This window comes from Drosophila mojavensis, unplaced genomic scaffold, assembly GCF_018153725.1.
Source record: "Drosophila mojavensis isolate 15081-1352.22 unplaced genomic scaffold, ASM1815372v1 contig_72, whole genome shotgun sequence".
In the NCBI taxonomy this organism is placed as follows: domain Eukaryota; kingdom Metazoa; phylum Arthropoda; class Insecta; order Diptera; family Drosophilidae; genus Drosophila; species Drosophila mojavensis.
Window position 1 is genome coordinate 3,302,031 of NW_025318897.1, and position 21,047 is coordinate 3,323,077.

General features: G+C 36.2%; 1 protein-coding gene across 5 annotated transcripts in view; it reads right to left on the bottom strand.

Annotated features, from left to right (window-relative positions):
• The window catches only part of LOC6585871 (b(0,+)-type amino acid transporter 1), an 88,375-nt gene that overhangs the window by 26,802 nt on the left and 40,526 nt on the right, over nt 1-21,047 (bottom strand). For all 5 annotated transcript variants that reach the window (XM_044009333.1, XM_044009331.1, XM_032732922.2 and 2 more), the window contains exon 2: nt 2,398-2,569. In XM_044009333.1, the coding sequence (XP_043865268.1) occupies nt 2,398-2,569 (172 nt within the window). The remainder of the gene's footprint in view (nt 1-2,397; nt 2,570-21,047) is intronic.

The window sequence follows — 21,047 nt, forward strand, 5'->3', positions numbered from 1 at the left end:
AGCGCACACTGCAGCCCATGCGTGCTTATGCGTGGGTGATTGTGTGTGTGTATGTGTGTGTGTGTATGTGTGTATGTGTGTGTGTGTGTATGTGTGTATGCGTTTGTGTGTGTATGCGTGTGTCTTGTGTAAGCTGAAAGAAGCGAAAAATTATTGAAATAGCTATTACTCCAAAGGTTCAGGGGATCTCGTAGTCGAGCAGTCTCGACTACAGTTTTCTTACTTGTTTTTATTTTGATTTCATTATCATCATATGAGATGTCTCCCATACCAAAAAAAAAGCGCGAGTGAAAACCCGTTATGTTTTAATTTCTATTCTTCTTTGCGTCATCAGATTAGCGCCCCCATATGCAATTGTAATTATCTTGCTTATTTTGGCAATTACACTCACCAAATTTTTTGTGAAGCTCAAAGTATTCAACATATTTATAGTATGGGTAAAGAAAAAGTTTTATCTTTGGTTGAAAATCAAAGATTGAGGCATACTTTAATTCTGGACTATGCTATCATAAAATTGCTGAAAAAACAGGAAAAAACAGAAAACTAATTGGCAATTTTCTTACAAATAGGGAAAACTATGGAAAAAACTATATAAGCGGCAATAATCAAGTGATTTCAGAAGGAAATAGAAGAGCATTAGTTCGGGAAGCTTCGAATTCCCACGAATCGACCACCAAGATTAGGGATAAAATCGGTGTTAAGACGAGCTTATCAACGGTCCAAAGAGCAGTTAAGAAAGCTAATTACTTAAAGAAACAGAATGTAAAAAAAAAGATACCAGTCGATATGCTGAGAAAAGAAATACGCATTAATTTTGGCCGGGCGAACATGACGTGGTCTACCCAATGGCAGCATGTTGTCTTTTATGATGAGAAAAATTGAATTTGGAAGAAACTGATGGCTAAAATTATTATATCCATGACCTACTCATAGAAGAACATTATTTGGAACGGTTTCCAAGCCGCTCCGGCGGGGGGTGGTGTGGCATTGGTGTAGGTAAAACCGGCATTAGATTTTCCAGCATGATAATGCTCCAAAAAATTGATCTCATGGAGTGGCCACCATACTCACTTCACTCAGGAAAGTATATGAGTCCGAAAAGCATTATAGTACAAAGACAGAGTTAATCGAAGGTACTGAACACGTTTGGTCAACCATATCCTTGAATAATATTGAACAACTTTATAGTTCCATTCCTAATCGAATTTTTGAAGTAATTTCAAACAAAAAACGGCACTACGCACTACTAATATTACTTAAAAATAATAATAGCATAAAATACAGTTACATTTTTTTTTTTGTACATTTTACAAAAAAAATTATTAAAAATGATTCCCTATTGTTACATTAGCCATTGCTTTTTTATTTTAAAGAGAAATAAATGTAGTATAATACAAAGAAAATTTAAAGATGAAGCTTTGATGGTTTAGCTTTTATTCAGCTTTGAGATTGAGTGTAATGGGAGGCGCTAACCTGATGACGCGCAGTGTATGAATCTACATTTAAAATTTAGCGACTCTATCTCTTAAGGTGTAGCAGATATAAATTTATTAATGATTTTCGATAATGTTTTTAATCGATAACAAAGTAACGGGCCAAGCTGAAGAAGTTAAAGAAAACACGGACCTAGGAAAAACATTGTAGGTCTCTAGCTCTTATATCTTCTGAAATCGACGCGCTCAAACATACGGACGGACGGACAGACGGGCAGGGTTAAATCAGCTCAGCTCGTCGCCCTGATCAAGAAAATATATACTTCATGCGGTCTGTGATGATTCATTCTGCCTGTTACATACTTTTCACAAAACCATTATACCCTGATTTCCCATTTTCAATGGGTTCAGGGTATAAAAAAATAATGTGTGTACATTTCAAAGCACAGGTCTCTAGAACTTGATATATGTACGTTTTTGTCAATTACAAAATGATTGTATTCATCAAATGTATATACACAGTAAATAGAAGTAATAATAGTCTCCATCAGTTTTTCAATTATTCTCGATACATAAGTTATCGGATGAGCTATCGAAAAAATTTCATGAACTTGTACTGCGCATGGTATACACAAGTATGCATGCCAAATTTCAGCTCTTATATCTTTCTAACTCTTATATCTTCTGAAATCGGCTTACTCATACGGAGGGACGATCGGACAGACGGACATGGCTATATCGACTCAGCTCATCGTCCTGTTCAAGAATATACATACTTTATGGGGTCTGCGATGATTCCTTCTGCCTGTTACATACTTTTCACAAAACCATTACACCCAGATATACCCAATTTTCAATGGGTTCAGGGTATAATAAATGATATATATATTTATCCAAATCGTGAGTGCATGAAATCGTCTGTCTGGATCTTATTATACTTTTTGTTGCCAATGCTAATTTTTACCTTCTCTCGAGGTGAACAGTGTCGTTCTGCGTTGAGCCATTCCTCTCCAACGGCTTCCGCATCCGCCCGGTCCCTGATGAGTCGGTCTCTGTCGCTTCGGGCCCCTCTGTTCCAAAAGACCCATTGGCACACATTGTCCCATTACTCGTTGCTTTTGATGACACATTATGTCCTACATTATTCCGTTAGCCGCACATATAAAAAAAAACAAGAGATGTTCTTTAAAAAATCTTAGATAACTAACAGTTTTTCTTAAATTTATATTTGTATATTAAACAGTTATAAATAGTAGTATCCCCTATTTTGAAAAAAAGAATGTATGTACATATGAAGTATGTATATATGAAGTACAGTCGAGTCCCGATAATTAAAAATGGCAAGGGAATTAGTTTTCTTTTTAGATTTACACAACAACTAAACAAACAAGTAATTGTGCTATAGCCGAGACTGCTCGACTAGGAGATACCCTGAACCCTCCAAGCTGATATTCTATTCATTGTGCACTTATTTTATGCACACATACTAGAAGCCTGCACGAATGCATTTGAAACGCTAAACGAGACACTCTTTTTTGGAAGTGCTTGCTGTCTCGTTCTTTTCAAATAGGTTAGCCCAAGCATCGCGGACGAACGAAACAAAACGAGCTATGCTTATATACCGAAAAGTTCGGTATGCAAATACTTGTACAATAAAGAAGCAACGAACGAAAGAAAATATAAAACATCATTCACGTTTTGTTTTCGTTTTAGCTATCAGCTAGTGTTGCTAGCTTAGACTATTTCAAGCTAGATTTAGCACATTACTATTGAATACAGAAACACATTTTTATTTAGAAATAAAAATAATAACAAGATTTTATTCATATAAACGTAGTTTTATAACTAAAGGATTTTAATATATATTTATACTAGTTGTCCCGGCGAACTTCGTACCGCCTAACAGTCTCTATATATATAAAACAAAGTAGAGTTTGTTACAAAACTTATAATTCGAGATCTGCTGCACCAATTTTCATGGTTTTTGATTTGTTGGATTTGTCTCTGCCCCGAATTGGAAACAGGCATTGTATTTTTGAGTGCTCGCTAGAAAAGTAGGGAACGCAATGGCTCTGGTGGCGGGACCACTAATGGCAATGTCACTTTACCACTAAGGCAGCACAAACCAGGCGTTTCACCAGTAAACTTCAATGCGCCACAATGCTGGCAAACAACGTCCATTGGACCAATGCAAACTAAACGATTCAAGCTATAGTCAATGGTGCAATCATATCGAAACGCTTCTCGATTCAAATCAATCCTTGAACCATTTCTTATTGCCATTTCACGGGCTGCCTCTCTTTGAGAAGCACGAATTAAGGCCCTTCTTTGCTGGGTACTAACGCGGAGGCTTTCTCTGGCGATTTCTCGCTCTTCGTCACATAATTGACTCGCGATATTCCGTTGCCTAATTGCATTATGGGTCCGCCGGGAAAGATTAGATCTTCTAGGACGCGACATTTTTAGACTCATTCACGAAAGTGAAATGAGTATATTGGTTTTGTGCAATGTCCGTCTTGCTGTCCGTCCGTCTGTCCGTCTGTCCGTATGAACGCAATCTATTTCGGCGCTATTGAAGCTAGAGACTTGAAATTTGGAACACATACTCGTGTATATCTCCGATTTATAAAGTGTTAAAATTTTCCCGATCCGCCCACTAGGGGCGTGGCAAATCGGAAAATGCATTTTCCGATATACCAGAAATCATGTTTGTTGAAGAGCTAGAAAGCTGAAATTTGGTATGTAGGTCCGCGCCGACCACCCAAGATCACAAGCTATGGCGGATATATCTCCGCCCATTAGGGGCGTGGCAAATCGGATAAAACTGTATCTCCTAAAGTTATAAACCTAGAATGCTGAAATTTTGCATGTAAGCTGATGTTTTAATTCTATGAAGATAGGTGAAAAAATTATATATCTACGCCCATTAGGGGCGTGGCAAATCGGACCTGAAGATATAGTGATTTTTCGAGTTCTGCTATATTTTAGGCACTATTGATGCTAGAGACCTGAAATTTTGTATATATACGCGGGTTGACCACCCACGTCCAACGAGCTATGGTAGATATATGTCCGCCTATAGGGGGCGTGGCAAACCGCAAAAGTTTATATCTCCTACAGTTTAAGAGCTAGAAGCTTCAAATTTAGATAGTTAAGTTACTGGTGGCCTCCTCTATTGATGCCCCAAAAATAATTTTTAAGCCTCTTTATGGGAGTGGCATATCGAAAAATACCCTGTAATTTTCACATGTTTTGAGCGTAAGAATTCAAATTTTGTATTTAGGTAACCGGTTGCTCGTTCTAAGAACTGGCTAAAATTGAGGAGTCTACGGCCACTAGGGGCGTGGCAATCGGCATTTACAGTGCCCGAATTGCGACATTTATATGCGTCAGCCATCTATTTATGTATATGTACACATAAGTAGGCTTAATAGGCATTGATAGCACGGAAGGAAACATTTTTATAAAATTAATAAAATATAAAAAAGCTAAAATAACAAAAATTTGCAATTTACAAAAAAGTGTTTTCAGCGGGATTTGAACTCGTACCCAACCCAAACAGCATGTTTGTCAAAATAGCTAAAATAAAGATCGTCGGCGCTTCAGCCTACAGCACCACCGCGTCGTTTCGATTGGTAGTTAAATCGAAATCATATTATTGTTATGACGCCACATAGCAAAGAAAAGCCAGTGTAGCGGCTGGAAATTCAAAAACAATGCAAAGACAAATCAATCGCAACGGGATTCTTAGAATATGCTAGAGCACGCATTTATGTGTACATACATACATACAAATGAGCGCGTGTATAAGGCTGGAATGCTTGATGCTATGCGTGCGGGATTACATATATAATTATATATACATATGTATGTATTTGCGTATATGTATTTGAGGGCTATTTAAGAAGAAACAAATTTAAACTTATAAAATTATTCGACTAAGAAAAAGAAAAGTATTAAGTGCCATTCAGTCAAGCTTGCACCTTCCCAATTAAATATCTATTTTATAAAAAACGAAATATGTATGAAAAAAAAAATAATAATAATAACATAGTAGAGGTTCGAACCTCCCCTACTCTAACATTACTTGCGTCGGCCTTAGCACCCGCGCCACTGCTTTGCTCCAGAAATCAGTTGCTAAAATAGAATAGCCTCATAAGAGAGCGTCATCAGACAAAACTACAGTAACGGCTAGAAATTCCAGAAATCAATCGAAATTCTAAGAATGTGAGAAAAGGCGCGCTTCTGTCTGTACGCATAGAATAGACGATAAGTGTGTGCACAAGCATAGGAAAATCGCGCTGATCTGCTGTTAGCTTGAAGCCGGTATCAAATGTATGGATATAAATATATAATAAAAATCAAAATTGTATAAATTATATATGTATGTAATTTGAATGCAATAGCTATCGATGATTTTCCAATTTTAATGGCATCATGCCGTGTTTTTTGCTGCGCACTAGACTTGAAAATTGCACTATATACTCTGGTTGACAGCGTTTGGGCTGTGAATGAGTCTTCTGCAATCGGTATCGCCCGACTGCAACGTTCTTACTTGTTATTATATAAAACAATCGAGAAATATAAATATAAATAATTTTCACAAATTTATGTTTGAGACAAACAAATACCTGAACATTCGAGATATTTAGCTTTTGTACGCACGCGCATAATTATTATTTATAAAGTTTAAAAGTCCAAAAATATAAAAAGCCAAAAATACACTTTTTAATAATTAACTTTTTTTTTTTTTTTAATTTCGAATTTTGAATTTTTTATTTATTTTTGATTAGTCAGGTTTTAATCTTTTGATTTTTTTTTAATTTTTGCAGATTTTTGATTTGAAATATTTATAAAGTTTAAAAGTCCAAAAATATAAAAAGCCAAAAATACACTTTTTAATAATTAACTTTTTTTTTTTTTAATTTCGAATTTTGAATTTTTTATTTATTTTTTGAACAGTCAGGTTTTAATCTTTTGATTTTTTTGAATTTTTGCAGATTTTTGATTTGAAATATTTTTCGTTTTGATTTGGAAAAAAAACATTTTTTTTTTGTTTATTTATTTTTTTTTTTTTTTTTGAATAGTTTTTTTTTTTTTTTTTTTTTTTTTTTTTTTGTTGAATAGTCTGTTTTTTTTTTTTTTTGTTGAATAGTCTTTTTTTTTTTTGTTGAATAGTCAGGTCTGCTCGAGGCTGTGCCGTAGACTGACTGACTACATTTGTTTATTTACTTCTATACAGGACCGAAACTGTCACTGTTGTCAAGGCTACTGAGTATAAATGGAAATTTGAATCTTTAGGGAAAAAACCGCGTTTATCAAGTATTCGTCAAATTTTTTCAGTATTTTAAAGATCTACTGATCCGCCTCGTGGCGGAGACAAATCCAACAAATCAAAAACCATGAAAATTGGTCCAGCAGATCTCGAGTTATAAGTGCTAAGACACTTTTACACAACTCTCTTTTATATATATAGATATGTATGTATATATATTTTTTCAAATTGAAATTTAAAACCATAATTTCATTAATCATGGCCAATTAGCCAATTCTATCTTGATTTAGCAGCGGTGATCAACGCGCAATAAAAGTACCGTACAATTTTTATACTCATTCACGAAAGTGAATCAGTATATTGGTTTTGTGCAATGTCCGTCTTACTGTCCGTCCGTCTGTCCGTCCGTCCGTCTGTCCGTCTGTCCGTATGAACGCAATCTATTTCGGCGCTATTGAAGCTAGAGACCTGAAATTTGGAACACATACTCGTGTATATCTCCGATTTATAAAGTGTTAAAATTTTCCCGATCCGCCCACTAGGGGCGTGGCAAATCGGAAAATGCATTTTCCGATATACCAGAAATCATGTTAGTTAAAGAGCTAGAAAGCTGAAATTTGCTATGTAGGTCCGCGTTGACTACCCAAGATCACAAGCTATGGCGGATATATCTACGCCCATTAGGGGCGTGGCAAATCGGATAAAACTGTATCTCCTAAAGTTGTAAACCTAGAATGCTGAAATTTTGCACGTCAGCTAATGGTATGATTCTATAAAGTCTAAAGATAAAATTATAAGTCTACGCCCATTGGGGGCGTGGTAAATCGGACCTGAAGATATAGTGATTTTTTAAATTCTCCTATATTTTGAACACTATTGATGGCAGAGACCTCAAATTTTGTATATATACTCGGACTGATCACCCAAGACCAAAAAGTTTTGTCGGATATATGTCCGCCCTCAGGGGGCTCGGCAAACCGCAAAAGTTTATATCTCCTAAAGTATAATAGCTAGAAGCTTCAAATTTGGATAGAGTTACTGGTAGCCTCCTCTATCGATTCCCCAAAAATAATTTATACGCCTCTTTAGGGGCGTGGCATATCGAAAAATACCCTGTAATTTTCACATTTCTTGAGGGTAGCATTCAAACTTTGCAGTTAGGGTACTGTTATCTCTTTCTAAAAACTGACCAAAAATGAGATGTCTACGCCCAGTTGGGGCGTGGCAAATCGGAAAAACCTGTATTCTGTATACTGTATTCTACAGTATTAGAGCGAAACTTAACTACTAAATTGTTGATGGGATGTGAATGAGTATTCCCTAGTCGGTAACGCCCGACTGCAACGTTCTTACTTGTTTTGATGTTACTCGCTTTTCGTTTCCTTTCGTTTCGTTTGTCTACGTTTTTGTTTTACTCTGCTCAAAGCGTAAGAAGTAAAGTAAAACAGAATACTTGGCGACTTTGAGTACCATTAGTTTCGTTTTGCAGCAATGCTTGCGATGCTCAAACACTTGCAAATTTCAGTATATACAGTTTGGCAAGAAAGTGTTTACACACAGGGACAAATTTTAATTTTTTGCTTTGAAGCGAAATAAAAACAGTAAGAATATGCATATTCTATTTTTTTTAAATGAAATTAGGTCAATTAAACTATATACTATACTAGTTGTCCCGGCGAACTTCGTACCGCCTAACAGTCTCTATATATATAAAACAAAGTAGAGTTTGTTACAAAACTTATAATTCGAGATCTGCTGCACCAATTTTCATGGTTTTTGATTTGTTGGATTTGTCTCTGCCCCGAATTGGAAACAGGCATTGTATTTTTGAGTGTTCGCTAGAAAAGTAGGGAACGCAATGGCTCTGGTGGCGGGACCACTAATGGCAATGTCACTTTACCACTAAGGCAGCACAAACCAGGCGTTTCACTAGTAAACTTCAATGCGCCACAATGCTGGCAAACAACGTCCATTGGACCAATGCAAACTAAACGATTCAAGCTATAGTCAATGGTGCAATCATATCGAAACGCTTCTCGATTCAAATCAATCCTTGAACCATTTCTTATTGCCATTTCACGGGCTGCCTCTCTTTGAGAAGCACGAATTAAGGCCCTTCTTTGCTGGGTACTAACGCGGAGGCTTTCTCTGGCGATTTCTCGCTCTTCGTCAGAGAATTGACTGGTGATATTCCGTTGCCTAATTGCATTATGGGTCCGCCGGGAAAGATTAGATCTTCTAGGACGCGACATTTTTAGACTCATTCACGAAAGTGAAATGAGTATATTGGTTTTGTGCAATGTCCGTCTTGCTGTCCGTCCGTCTGTCCGTCTGTCCGTATGAACGCAATCTATTTCGGCGCTATTGAAGCTAGAGACTTGAAATTTGGAACACATACTCGTGTATATCTCCGATTTATAAAGTGTTAAAATTTTCCCGATCCGCCCACTAGGGGCGTGGCAAATCGGAAAATGCATTTTCCGATATACCAGAAATCATGTTTGTTGAAGAGCTAGAAAGCTGAAATTTGGTATGTAGGTCCGCGCCGACCACCCAAGATCACAAGCTATGGCGGATATATCTCCGCCCATTAGGGGCGTGGCAAATCGGATAAAACTGTATCTCCTAAAGTTATAAACCTAGAATGCTGAAATTTTGCATGTAAGCTGATGTTTTAATTCTATGAAGATAGGTGAAAAAATTATATATCTACGCCCATTAGGGGCGTGGCAAATCGGACCTGAAGATATAGTGATTTTTCGAATTCTGCTATATTTTAGGCACTATTGATGCTAGAGACCTGAAATTTTGTATATATACGCGAGTTGACCACCCACGTCCAACGAGCTATGGTAGATATATGTCCGCCTATAGGGGGCGTGGCAAACCGCAAATGTTTATATCTCCTACAGTTTAAGAGCTAGAAGCTTCAAATTTAGATAGTTAAGTTACTGGTGGCCTCCTCTATTGATGCCCCAAAAATAATTTTTAAGCCTCTTTATGGGCGTGGCATATCGAAAAATACCCTGTAATTTTCACATGTTTTGAGCGTAAGAATTCAAATTTTGTATTTAGGTAACCGGTTGCTCGTTCTAAGAACTGGCTAAAATTGAGGAGTCTACGGCCACTAGGGGCGTGGCAATCGGCATTTACAGTGCCCGAATTGCGACATTTATATGCGTCAGCCATCTATTTATGTATATGTACACATAAGTAGGCTTAATAGGCATTGATAGCACGGAAGGAAACATTTTTATAAAATTAATAAAATATAAAAAAGCTAAAATAACAAAAATTTGCAATTTACAAAAAAGTGTTTTCAGCGGGATTTGAACTCGCACCCAACCCAAACAGCATGTTTGTCAAAATAGCTAAAATAAAGATCGTCGGCGCTTCAGCCTACAGCACCACCGCGTCGTTTCGATTGGTAGTTAAATTGAAATCATATTATTGTTATTAGCACCCGCGCCACTGCTTTGCTCCAGAAATCAGTTGCTAAAATAGAATAGCCTCATAAGAGAGCGTCATCAGACAAAACTACAGTAACGGCTAGAAATTCCAGAAATCAATCGAAATTCTAAGAATGTGAGAAAAGGCGCGCTTCTGTCTGTACGCATAGAATAGACGATAAGTGTGTGCACAAGCATAGGAAAATCGCGCTGATCTGCTGTTAGCTTGAAGCCGGTATCAAATGTATGGATATAAATATATAATAAAAATCAAAATTGTATAAATTATATATGTATGTAATTTGAATGCAATAGCTATCGATGATTTTCCAATTTTAATGGCATCATGCCGTGTTTTTTGCTGCGCACTAGACTTGAAAATTGCACTATATACTCTGGTTGACAGCGTTTGGGCTGTGAATGAGTCTTCTGCAATCGGTATCGCCCGACTGCAACGTTCTTACTTGTTATTATATAAAACAATCGAGAAATATAAATATAAATAATTTTCACAAATTTATGTTTGAGACAAACAAATACCTGAACATTCGAGATATTTAGCTTTTGTACGCACGCGCATAATTATTATTTATAAAGTTTAAAAGTCCAAAAATATAAAAAGCCAAAAATACACTTTTTAATAATTAACTTTTTTTTTTTTTTTTAATTTCGAATTTTGAATTTTTTATTTATTTTTGATTAGTCAGGTTTTAATCTTTTGATTTTTTTTTTAAATTTTTGCAGATTTTTGATTTGAAATATTTATATAGTTTAAAAGTCCAAAAATATAAAAAGCCAAAAATACACTTTTTAATAATTAACTTTTTTTTTAATTTCGAATTTTGAATTTTTTATTTATTTTTTGAACAGTCAGGTTTTAATCTTTTGATTTTTTTGAATTTTTGCAGATTTTTGATTTGAAATATTTTTCTTTTTGATTTGGAAAAAAACATTTTTTTTTTTTGTTTTTTTTTTTTTTTTATTTTTATTTTTATTTTTATTTTTTGAATAGTCTTTTTTTTTATTTTTATTTTTTTTATTTTGTTGAATAGTCAGGTCTGCTCGAGGCTGTGCCGTAGACTGACTGACTACATTTGTTTATTTACTTCTATACAGGACCGAAACTGTCACTGTTGTCAAGGCTACTGAGTATAAATGGAAATTTGAATCTTTAGGGAAAAAACCGCGTTTATCAAGTATTCGTCAAATTTTCTCAGTATTTTAAAGATCTACTGACCTACTCGTGGCGGAGACAAATCCAACAAATCAAAAACCATGAAAATTGGTCCAGCAGATCTCGACTTATAAGTGCTAAGACACTTTTACACAACTCTCTTTTATATATATAGATTAGTAAGTAAAAAAAAAATATGTTTCTATTAACAGAAGATAATAAAAAACAAGTAAGAAAGCTCTAGTCGAGACTACTCGACTACGAGATCCCCTGAACCCTTGGAGTAATAGCTATTTCAATAATTTTTCGCGTCTTACAGCTTACACAAGAAACACGCACACACACACACACACGCGCACGCACACACGCACACACAGGCATACATACACATACACACACATACATACACACATACACACACACACACACACACACATACACAAACAATTACATACATATACACACACAAGCATAAACACGCATGGGCGGCAGTGAGCGCTTACTATGAGAACTTAATTGCTTAATAACTTTTTTGTGGACGTACGATCATCATGAAACTTTCAGATTATGATTATGACATGGATATGCATGTAATTGCCAAAGCACAAGTCTCTAGTATTTGAAATACGCTTTTTACAAACATGATGGTGAGGGGGTGGACATAGAGGTGGGGGGTAAATTTTAACAAAAACCGAAATTGTATAAATTGCATATAAGCATACATTAAAAATTTGGAGACTCTAGCAATAAAGGTGTAGAAGATATAATTTTATAACTGGTTTTCGATAAGGTTTTTTATCGATAACAAAAGATCGGGATGAGTTATCGATTTTTAATGATAAACTTGATATGCGCGCTGTAATTACGAACATTTAAAAAAAATTTGAAGTCTCTAGCTCTTATATCTTCTGAAATCGACGCGTTCATACATACGGACAGACGGACGGACGGACAGACGGACAGACAGACGGACAGGGCCAAATCAACTCAGCTCGTCGCCCTGATCAAGAATATATATACTTTGTGGGGTCTGCCACGCCTCCTTCTGCCTGTTACATACATTTCAACAAAACCATTATACCCTGATTTCCCATTGAAAATGGGTTCAGGGTATAAAAACAAAACAGCTGACAAGAAAGCTTTTTCAACTTTTTAATATTTCTTTATTTGACCTGTGAAGGTAGTCGACCCCACGCATCTTTTAACATAGAGAGTACGTACACATTTTTCACAGGCTCTTTTCTTTTTATACCCTGAACCCATTTTCAATGGGAAATCAGGGTATAATGGGTTTGTTCAAATGTATGTAAGGCAGAAGGAGGCGTGGCAGACCCCACAAAGTATATATATTCTTGATCAGGACGACGAGCTGAGTTGATTTAGCCCTGTCCGTCTGTCTGTCTGCCCGTCCGTCTGTACGTCTGTACGTCTCTACATCTGTCCGTCTGTCAGTATGTTTGAACGCGTCGATTTCAGAAGATACAAGAGCTAGAGACCTAAATTTTGTTGTAAAATGTCCGTGTATACCACGCGGATATCGAGTTTTGCTTTAAAAATCGATAACTACACCCGACTTCGTATATACAGCGCGGACGTCGAGTTTGCTTTTAAAATTCAATAAATCATCCCGTTATGTTTTTATCGAGTAAAAACATTCAAGTTCAAGTCAGATGCCACTATAGCTAATTGTGAATGATTTTTCATTTTTTTAAATTTCTAAAATATTTAATATAATATGTAGATCATATGCTGAAAGTTTCATTAAATTCCGTTCAGTCAAAAATTAATAAAAACAAGTAAGAAAGCTCTAGTCGAGACTGCTCGACTACGAGATCCCCTGAACCCTTGGAGCAATAGATATTTCAATACTTTTTCGCGACTTTCAGCTTACACAAGAAACACGCACACACACACACACACACGCACGTACGCACACACAGGTATACATACACACACACGCATACAGACACACATACACACACACACGCATACAGACACAAACGCATACACACACACACATACACATACAAGCAACCACGCATAAACACGCATGGGCTGCAGTGTGCGCTTACTATGAGAACTTAATTGTTTAATAACTTTTTTTATGGACGTACGATCTTCATAAAACTTTTAGATTATGATTATAACATGAATATGCATGTAATTGCCAAAGTCTCTAGTATTTGAAATACGCTTTTTACAAAAGTGAGGGTGAGGGGGTGAATTTAAGGGTGGGGGGTAAATTTTAACAAAAACCGAAATTGTATAAATTGCATATAAGCATACATTAAAAATTTTGAGACTCTAGCAATAAAGGTGTAGAAGATATAATTTTAAACCTGGTTTTCGATAGGGTTTTTTATCGATAAAAAAGATCGGGATGAGTTATCGATTTTTAATGATAAACTTGATATGCGCGCTGTAATTACGGACATTTAAAAAAAAAATTTGAAGTCTCTAGCTCTTATATCTTCTGAAATCGACGCGTTCATACATACGGACAGACGGACAGACGGACGGACGGACAGACGGACAGACAGACGGACAGGGCCAAATCAACTCAGCTCGTCGCCCTGATCAAGAATATATATACTTTGTGGGGTCTGCCACGCCTCCTTCTGCCTGTTACATATATTTCAACAAAACCATTATACCCTGATTTCCCATCGAAAATGGGTTCAGGGTATAATAATCAAATATTTGGCCAATTAACAAACGCACGTGCAGCAGCACGTGAGGTGGCGTAGTGTGTTAGCTGCATGACGCTTGATCGAGAAGTCGCGGTTCGAATCCCGATCGGTGCAGCTGATGTTAATTTTTTTTAATTGTTTCAAAATATTTTTATATTTTCATAAATGAGCTTTCTATTTAATTTATATTTTTAAATACACCGGAATTGAAATTTTAACCATACTTAATGTGCGTTTTTTATAGTTTGGTTATTCTAGCAGATTCTTAGAATCACATCAGCAGTTAGTTTCGTTTAGTTTTGGTAGATGGCGCTGCAGCAGTGAATCTATTTGAGTTTTGCCAGCGCCACTTGGCGAAGTGAGGTGGCGTAGTGTGTTAGCTGCATGACGATCGATCGAGAAGCCGCGGTTCGAATCCCGATCGGTGCAACTGATGTTAACTTTTTTAATTGTTTCAAAATATTTTTATATTTTATTAAATGAGTTTGGTGTTTTATTTATATTTTTAAATACATCGAAATTGAAATTTCAGACATACTAAATGGGCATTTTCATTTGTTGGGTTCAGGGTAGTATCTAGTCGAGCACTCTCGACTAGAGTTTTCTTACTTGTTTTGTATTAACTTTATTTTTTTATTATTTTTATTTGCGCGAGTTATGGTATCTAGTCTCTTCGATTAATGGACTTTTTTTATTTAAATTTGATTAGCTCTGTTTTTATTTAACTTGTCGGCTGATTGTCAAAAATAGATCTGCCTGCAAGGTCTGCTTTTGCACTTCTTGCCTCTGTCGTTTTGCTGCCTGCATCGCGGCTGACAGAATTCTAAGAACTGTCTTCTTCTTGGTAGCTTCTCTATCTGTGTCGCCGCTGCAAAATAGTCGAGAGCTTGCCTATAAGGCCCTAGACGTAACTCGCGCAATACCGGCAAAGAAGAAGATTAAAAAAAAAAATTGTTTCTTCAAAAACTTCTGTCTCATTGCTTATTATTTAATCATATTTTAATTTTACTTATTATTGTTATTATTTTTATTTTTATACACAGAACCCATTGAAAATTTGAAATCAGGGTATAATGGTTTTGTTGAAATGTATGTAACAGGCAGAAGGAGGCGTGACAGACCCCACAAATTTTGTATGTATATTCTTGATCAGGGCGACGAGCTGAGTTGATTTGGCCCTGTCCGCCTGTCCGTATGTTTGAACGCGTCGATTTCAGTATTGTTTCAAAATATTTATATATTTAATTAAATGAGTTTCTTTCTATTTAATTTATATTTTTAAATACACCGAAATTAAAATTTTAACCATACTAAATGTGCGTTATTATTAGTTTGGTTATTCTAGCAAATTACTAGAATCACATCAGCAGTTAGTTTGGTATTTGGCGTTTACCACCCAAGATCACGAGCTATGGCGGATATATCTCCGCCCATTGGGGGCGTGGCAAATCGGATAAAACTGTATCTCCTAAAGTTGTAAACCTAGAATGCTGAAATTTTGCACGTAAGCTGATGTTTCGATTCTATTAAGATGGGTGAAAAATATGTACATATATCTACGCCCGAATCGCGGCACTTATATGCGTCTGCGATCTATTTATGTATTTGTACATATAAATAAGCTTCATAATACGGAAAGAAACATATTTATGAAATTTAAAATATATAAAAAAGCTAAAATAACAAAAATTTACAAAAACAAGTTTTCCGCGGGATTTGAACTCGCACCCAAGCCAAATAGCATGTTTGTCAAAATAACTAAAATAAAGATCGCCGGCGCTTCTACCTACAGCACCACCGCGTCGTTTCGAACAGCAGTAATTAAAACGAAATCACATTATTGTTATGCCGCTATAGAGCAAAGAAAAGCCAGTGTAGCGGCTGGAAATTCAAAAACAATGCAAAGACAAATCAATCGCAACGGAGATTCTTAGAATATGCTAGAGTACGCATTTATGTGTATATACATACATACATACAAATGAGCGCGTGTATAAAGTTGGAATGCTTGATGCTATGCGTGCAGACTTACATATATACATATGTATGTATATGCGTATATGTATTTGAAGGCAATTTAAGAAGAAACAAATTTAAACTTATAAAATTAATCGACTAAGAAAAAGAAAAGTATTAAGTGCCATTCATTCAAGCTCACACCTTCCCAATAAAATATCTATTTTATAAAAAACGAAATGTGTATGAAAAAAAAAAAAAAAAAAATAACACCGAAGAGGTTCGAGCCTCCTACTCTAACATTACTTCGCCTTTAGCACCCGCACCACTGCTTTGCTTGACCAGCCAATTGCTAAAATAGAATAGCTTATTAAGAGAGCGTCATCAGACAAAACTACAGTAACGGCTAGAAAGTCCAGAAATCAATCGAAATTCTAAGAATGTGAGAAAAGGCGCGCTTCTGTCTGTTCGCATAAAATAGACGATGAGTGTGTGCACATGTATAAAATCGCGCTGATCTGCTGCTAGCTTGGAGCCGGTATCCAATATATGTACATATGTGAATATATAATAAAAATCAAAATTGTATAAATTATATATGTAATTTAAATGCAATGATGATTTTCCAATTTTAATGGGATCATGCCCTGTTTTTTGTTGCGCACTAGACTTGAAAATTGCACTATAAGCTCTGGTTGACAACGTTTGGTCTGTGAATGAGTATTCTGCAATCGCTATCGCCCGACTGCAACTTTTTTACTTGTTATTATTTGTAGTAGTATCTAGTCGAGCACTCTCGACTAGAGTTTTCTTACTTGTTAATAACAGCTTTGTTAATTTGTGAAGTTTTGGTGCAGCGTCGGTTTAGTATTTACAGTATTTGCATTTTGCTTTTGTGTTTCTATTTTTTGGCGCTCTCCCCATTTCACTCTTTATACGTTTCTTAGTGTGAGTGCTTGCATAATTGCTCTCACTTACTATCGTTGTTGTATTTGCCTCTCTCGATTTTGATCTTGTGCTGTGCAAGTATACTCTCTCGCTGTGTACTTTCGTTCCGCTCTGTAACGGTTGTTTGTTGTTGGACTCGCTCTCTCAACATATTAATATCTCTCTTTGTCTTTATTATGTTTCTGTTTTCATTCTGTAATTTGGTTTGATCCCCATTGCCAATATAAGTTGCAAAAAATCTTGCACTTTCAGGCAGGCAGTTGACTCTGCACAAGCGCAATTTATGAATTGCTGGTTGTGCGATAATTTGATGCATACTAAGCGTGCAGGTCTTACTGGGCGTGAGTACGACAAGATTATGTCCACAGCTAGAGCTGGTAGTGGAGGCGTACGCGGGTCATGTCCGATTTGCTTGGAAAAACAGGTCAAGTTTTCTAAAATGTATAGTGCTGTGACGGCTTAATTTTTAAAACTGAAGAAGATTTCTAAGCAGTTAGCCAGTGATATTGCTTCTACTGAAGAAATATTAAAAAGGTATAGCTTTGAAAGTCCTCCTTGCTCCTCCCTAACCTTGTGTTTATGTATTGTCAGCGGCTCCTAATTCACTAAATCCTATAGCACCAGGTCACCAACCTATTGTTTCTCCTATTGATGCTGCTATGGAAACTCAAGTCCCTGTTCAAAAATTGGATACTTCTCCTATTGTTGTTCAAACAAAGAGTGACAAGCCACTACGGGCATCACCTTATCTGTCGTCTCTCCTCGAAAGCAAAAATTTTTAACTAGACATTCATCTGATACGACATGTGAGGCAGTATCTACTTTTATTTCTAGCAAGATTTCAGCCAATTTTTTTATATCGAAGTTTAGTTTCGCAACTCCGCGAGAAATAGCTTCATTTAAGATTAATGTGCCGTTGGAATACTTTAAAACTATATGTGATTCTAAATTCTGGCCACCTCATGTAGCTGTGCATGAATTCAAACCTAAGAATTGTAACAAATCGACTCCTGTTTCATTAAATCTACCTTCGGTGCAATCATCATCGAACATTATACCAAACAAGTAAGAAAACTCTAGTCGAGAGTGCTCGACTAGATAATACCCTGAACCAAACTAATAAAAATGCACATTTAGTATGGTTACAATTTTAATTTCGATGTATTTAAAAAAGATAAATATAAAACTCATTTAATTAAATACATAAATATTTTGAAACACTTAAACTAATCAAGCTAATAAAAAATCACATTAAATTCAAACTTCAAATTAATTTATTTAAAAATATAAATTAAGTAAAAAACTTACATATACATATATATTGTAAAATATTTACACTAAAGCTATACTAAACTTCCCTATCCTGAATACTTACTGAAATACCACTGTGGTAACTATAAACTGTTTCGAAAGTTCTAGCACTAATATATTCATGAGATAGATTTGAAAACGCCCAATCAATGTGCGAATCACAATTGGTTGTAGACGTTTTCAAATCCAATAAGCTTCTAAAGCTTCTGCTAACTAAATCATCATATAAATTCCTAGCTGATTCAAATTTGTTCAAACACAAATTAAAATCTCCTAAAATTAGACAGCTTTCTGTCAAAAAGGGATATTGCAAAAATAGATTCTGAAATTCTGAATTAACCAATCGGACGGGATAAGACGGACTTTTATAACCAACTATGAAGCTTAACGATTTGTACCTAAACGCGACGTACTCAAAAACGGCTGATCCGTTTATTTTCCTGACGCTCAAGCAGCTTGACATACTATTTAAGACTGTATCCCTAGCATAAATGATGATCCCCCTTTTAGGTCGAATTGCATTAGGTATTACCTCGCAATCAAGACGGACAACAATACTAAACCCTGGAATATTTACATTTTCGTTTGAATGGAGGACAGGAGCATTAATCTGTCAGATCGAATGTCTTCAATGTGACAATTAATGCTGTGAGTGTTGTGGAAAAAAATATCTAAGGCGGAACTGTCAACTAAATGATCATAATGTGATCGAAGAAGCTTTTCAGTGCGCAATCGGACTATTTCGGTTTGGACCTTATCATCATTTTTGGGAGGTTTAGGAGGAACAAAATCTCCAATAATAAACAGCCCCGAAGCAGTTGTTGCCCTACTACAAGCTACGTATGTTGCAGCATGCTGCATTCGAGAGCAAGTGTGAACCACCACTTTGCTATACGTAGCTCCCTGGCTTTTGTGAATAGTTATACCTTCTGCAGGTACAACTGGAAACTGCCTACGGTCAATGGAAACTTGCTCATTTTTCCTATATTGGAAGTTTCGAACTATTTTCTGAATTGGGGTCCATGAAGGTTCTGTACGATGTGTACACTTTGAGCGAGCAAGAACTCCTACACTATCTTCTGGAAATTTCATCCATAAAACATTTGGAGCGTTGGATGCATCGAAATCTATTTGCATCAAAATTCCTGCTGCCCCATTAACTAACCCATCCTCAGTATCTACGTTGACCCTAATCATATACTTGGCAGTTGTTTTTAAAAGGAGGGATTTACATAGACCCTGTGTTTCGGACGACCTAAAGCTACCCACGACATCTAAAATTCTTTCCCTATTTGCTGCATTTAAATGGGTAGCTTTAATAATATCTTCGCCAACGGAAATAAATGGATCCGTTGCAATAGCGTTAAGCTTTATAGTATTATATGTATCTGTCGCCGCATTTGTGCTAAACAGATGAATTGCATCATCGGGAACATCCGATGGCTGACAAATGCGGGATCGGATAAGGGTAATATCATCGGGTGTCATATTTCCCGATGCCATATTATTTAAAGCCGAAGCAAAACTTTGATCCTCCCGTTGTCGCATTATTTCTGTGTGCTCAAAATACTTAAAGAGATCCCAGAGCGATGAAGCGTATATTGCACTGTAGGGATCATGGGAGTTGGATTCGAAAATCCAACGATCGCCTACTGGTGACAACTGTCGTAGATCCCCAAACACTATGACAGATATACCACCAAATGGAGAAGTATTTTTGAAAATTTGTTTTAGACGGGAGTCTAACTGGGAAAACATTTTGGAGCCTACCATAGATATTTCATCTATTATAATAAGTTTAAGGTCTATTAACCTTGAATGTAAGCTATTGACTAAGTCATTACTTAAAGCTCTCAAATCAGAACCTGATTGGTTAACTGGTAGAGAGAACATGGAATGTAGTGTCGAACCACTAATTCCGAAAGCAGCTTTACCTGTTGGGGCACAGAGTAAAATTTTTGCTGAATCACTATTCCCAGGCCTACTATTAAACATATGGGATAATGCTTGAAAAATGGAGGTGATCAGTCGGCTCTTTCCGACACCAGCACCACCTCCAAGGAATTCGTAAAATGTTGACTTACTTTTCACATTGTGCAGTACATGTGTAAAGTAAGTCTTCTGTTTTAAATTTAAAGATCTGACTAGATCTTGGATTCTATCGGACGAAAACAAAGGTGGCAGCTTAATTAGACGGATATTGTTATTATCTACATCCTGATTCTCATCCCTACCATTGATGTTTAATACATTCAATCTTGAATCTATTTCTGGCAATCCTAACACTCTAAACCTATCATCTACTACCTCTCCATTTTCAATATTGCCTTCATTCTCTTCCTGAACTGCGTCGTTAAGAGCATTCTGAAGCTCACTATCATCTAAGCTATTATACTTCCTACGGTTTGTTTCCACTAACTCCTGATTATTGCTACAAAACGATTCGCAGTCTCTTCTCACTAGTTCTACCTCCTCGTCTCTCCACGGAACATATAACATTACTAATTCCCTAAAATACTGGCTTCTCTCAGTATTAATATTAAATCTTCTATACCTAATAATACTGGGAGAGCGTCTTTTCCTAATAAAACCACTACCATTGCGAAGTGCAAAAACTATTGATTCAGATGTTGGTGCTTCTGGGTCATCTAGATCTACTGACTCTTGGCGGGCTCCACCCTGCTGTTTGCTAAAACTATAAAAAGCTGCAAAATCAGCTAGACATATATTATCTAAAGCATCTGGGCGCTGAACATAATGCTCTAAGAGCCCCAATAAAAATATGTCTGTAGAGCCATCGGGTAAATTTTC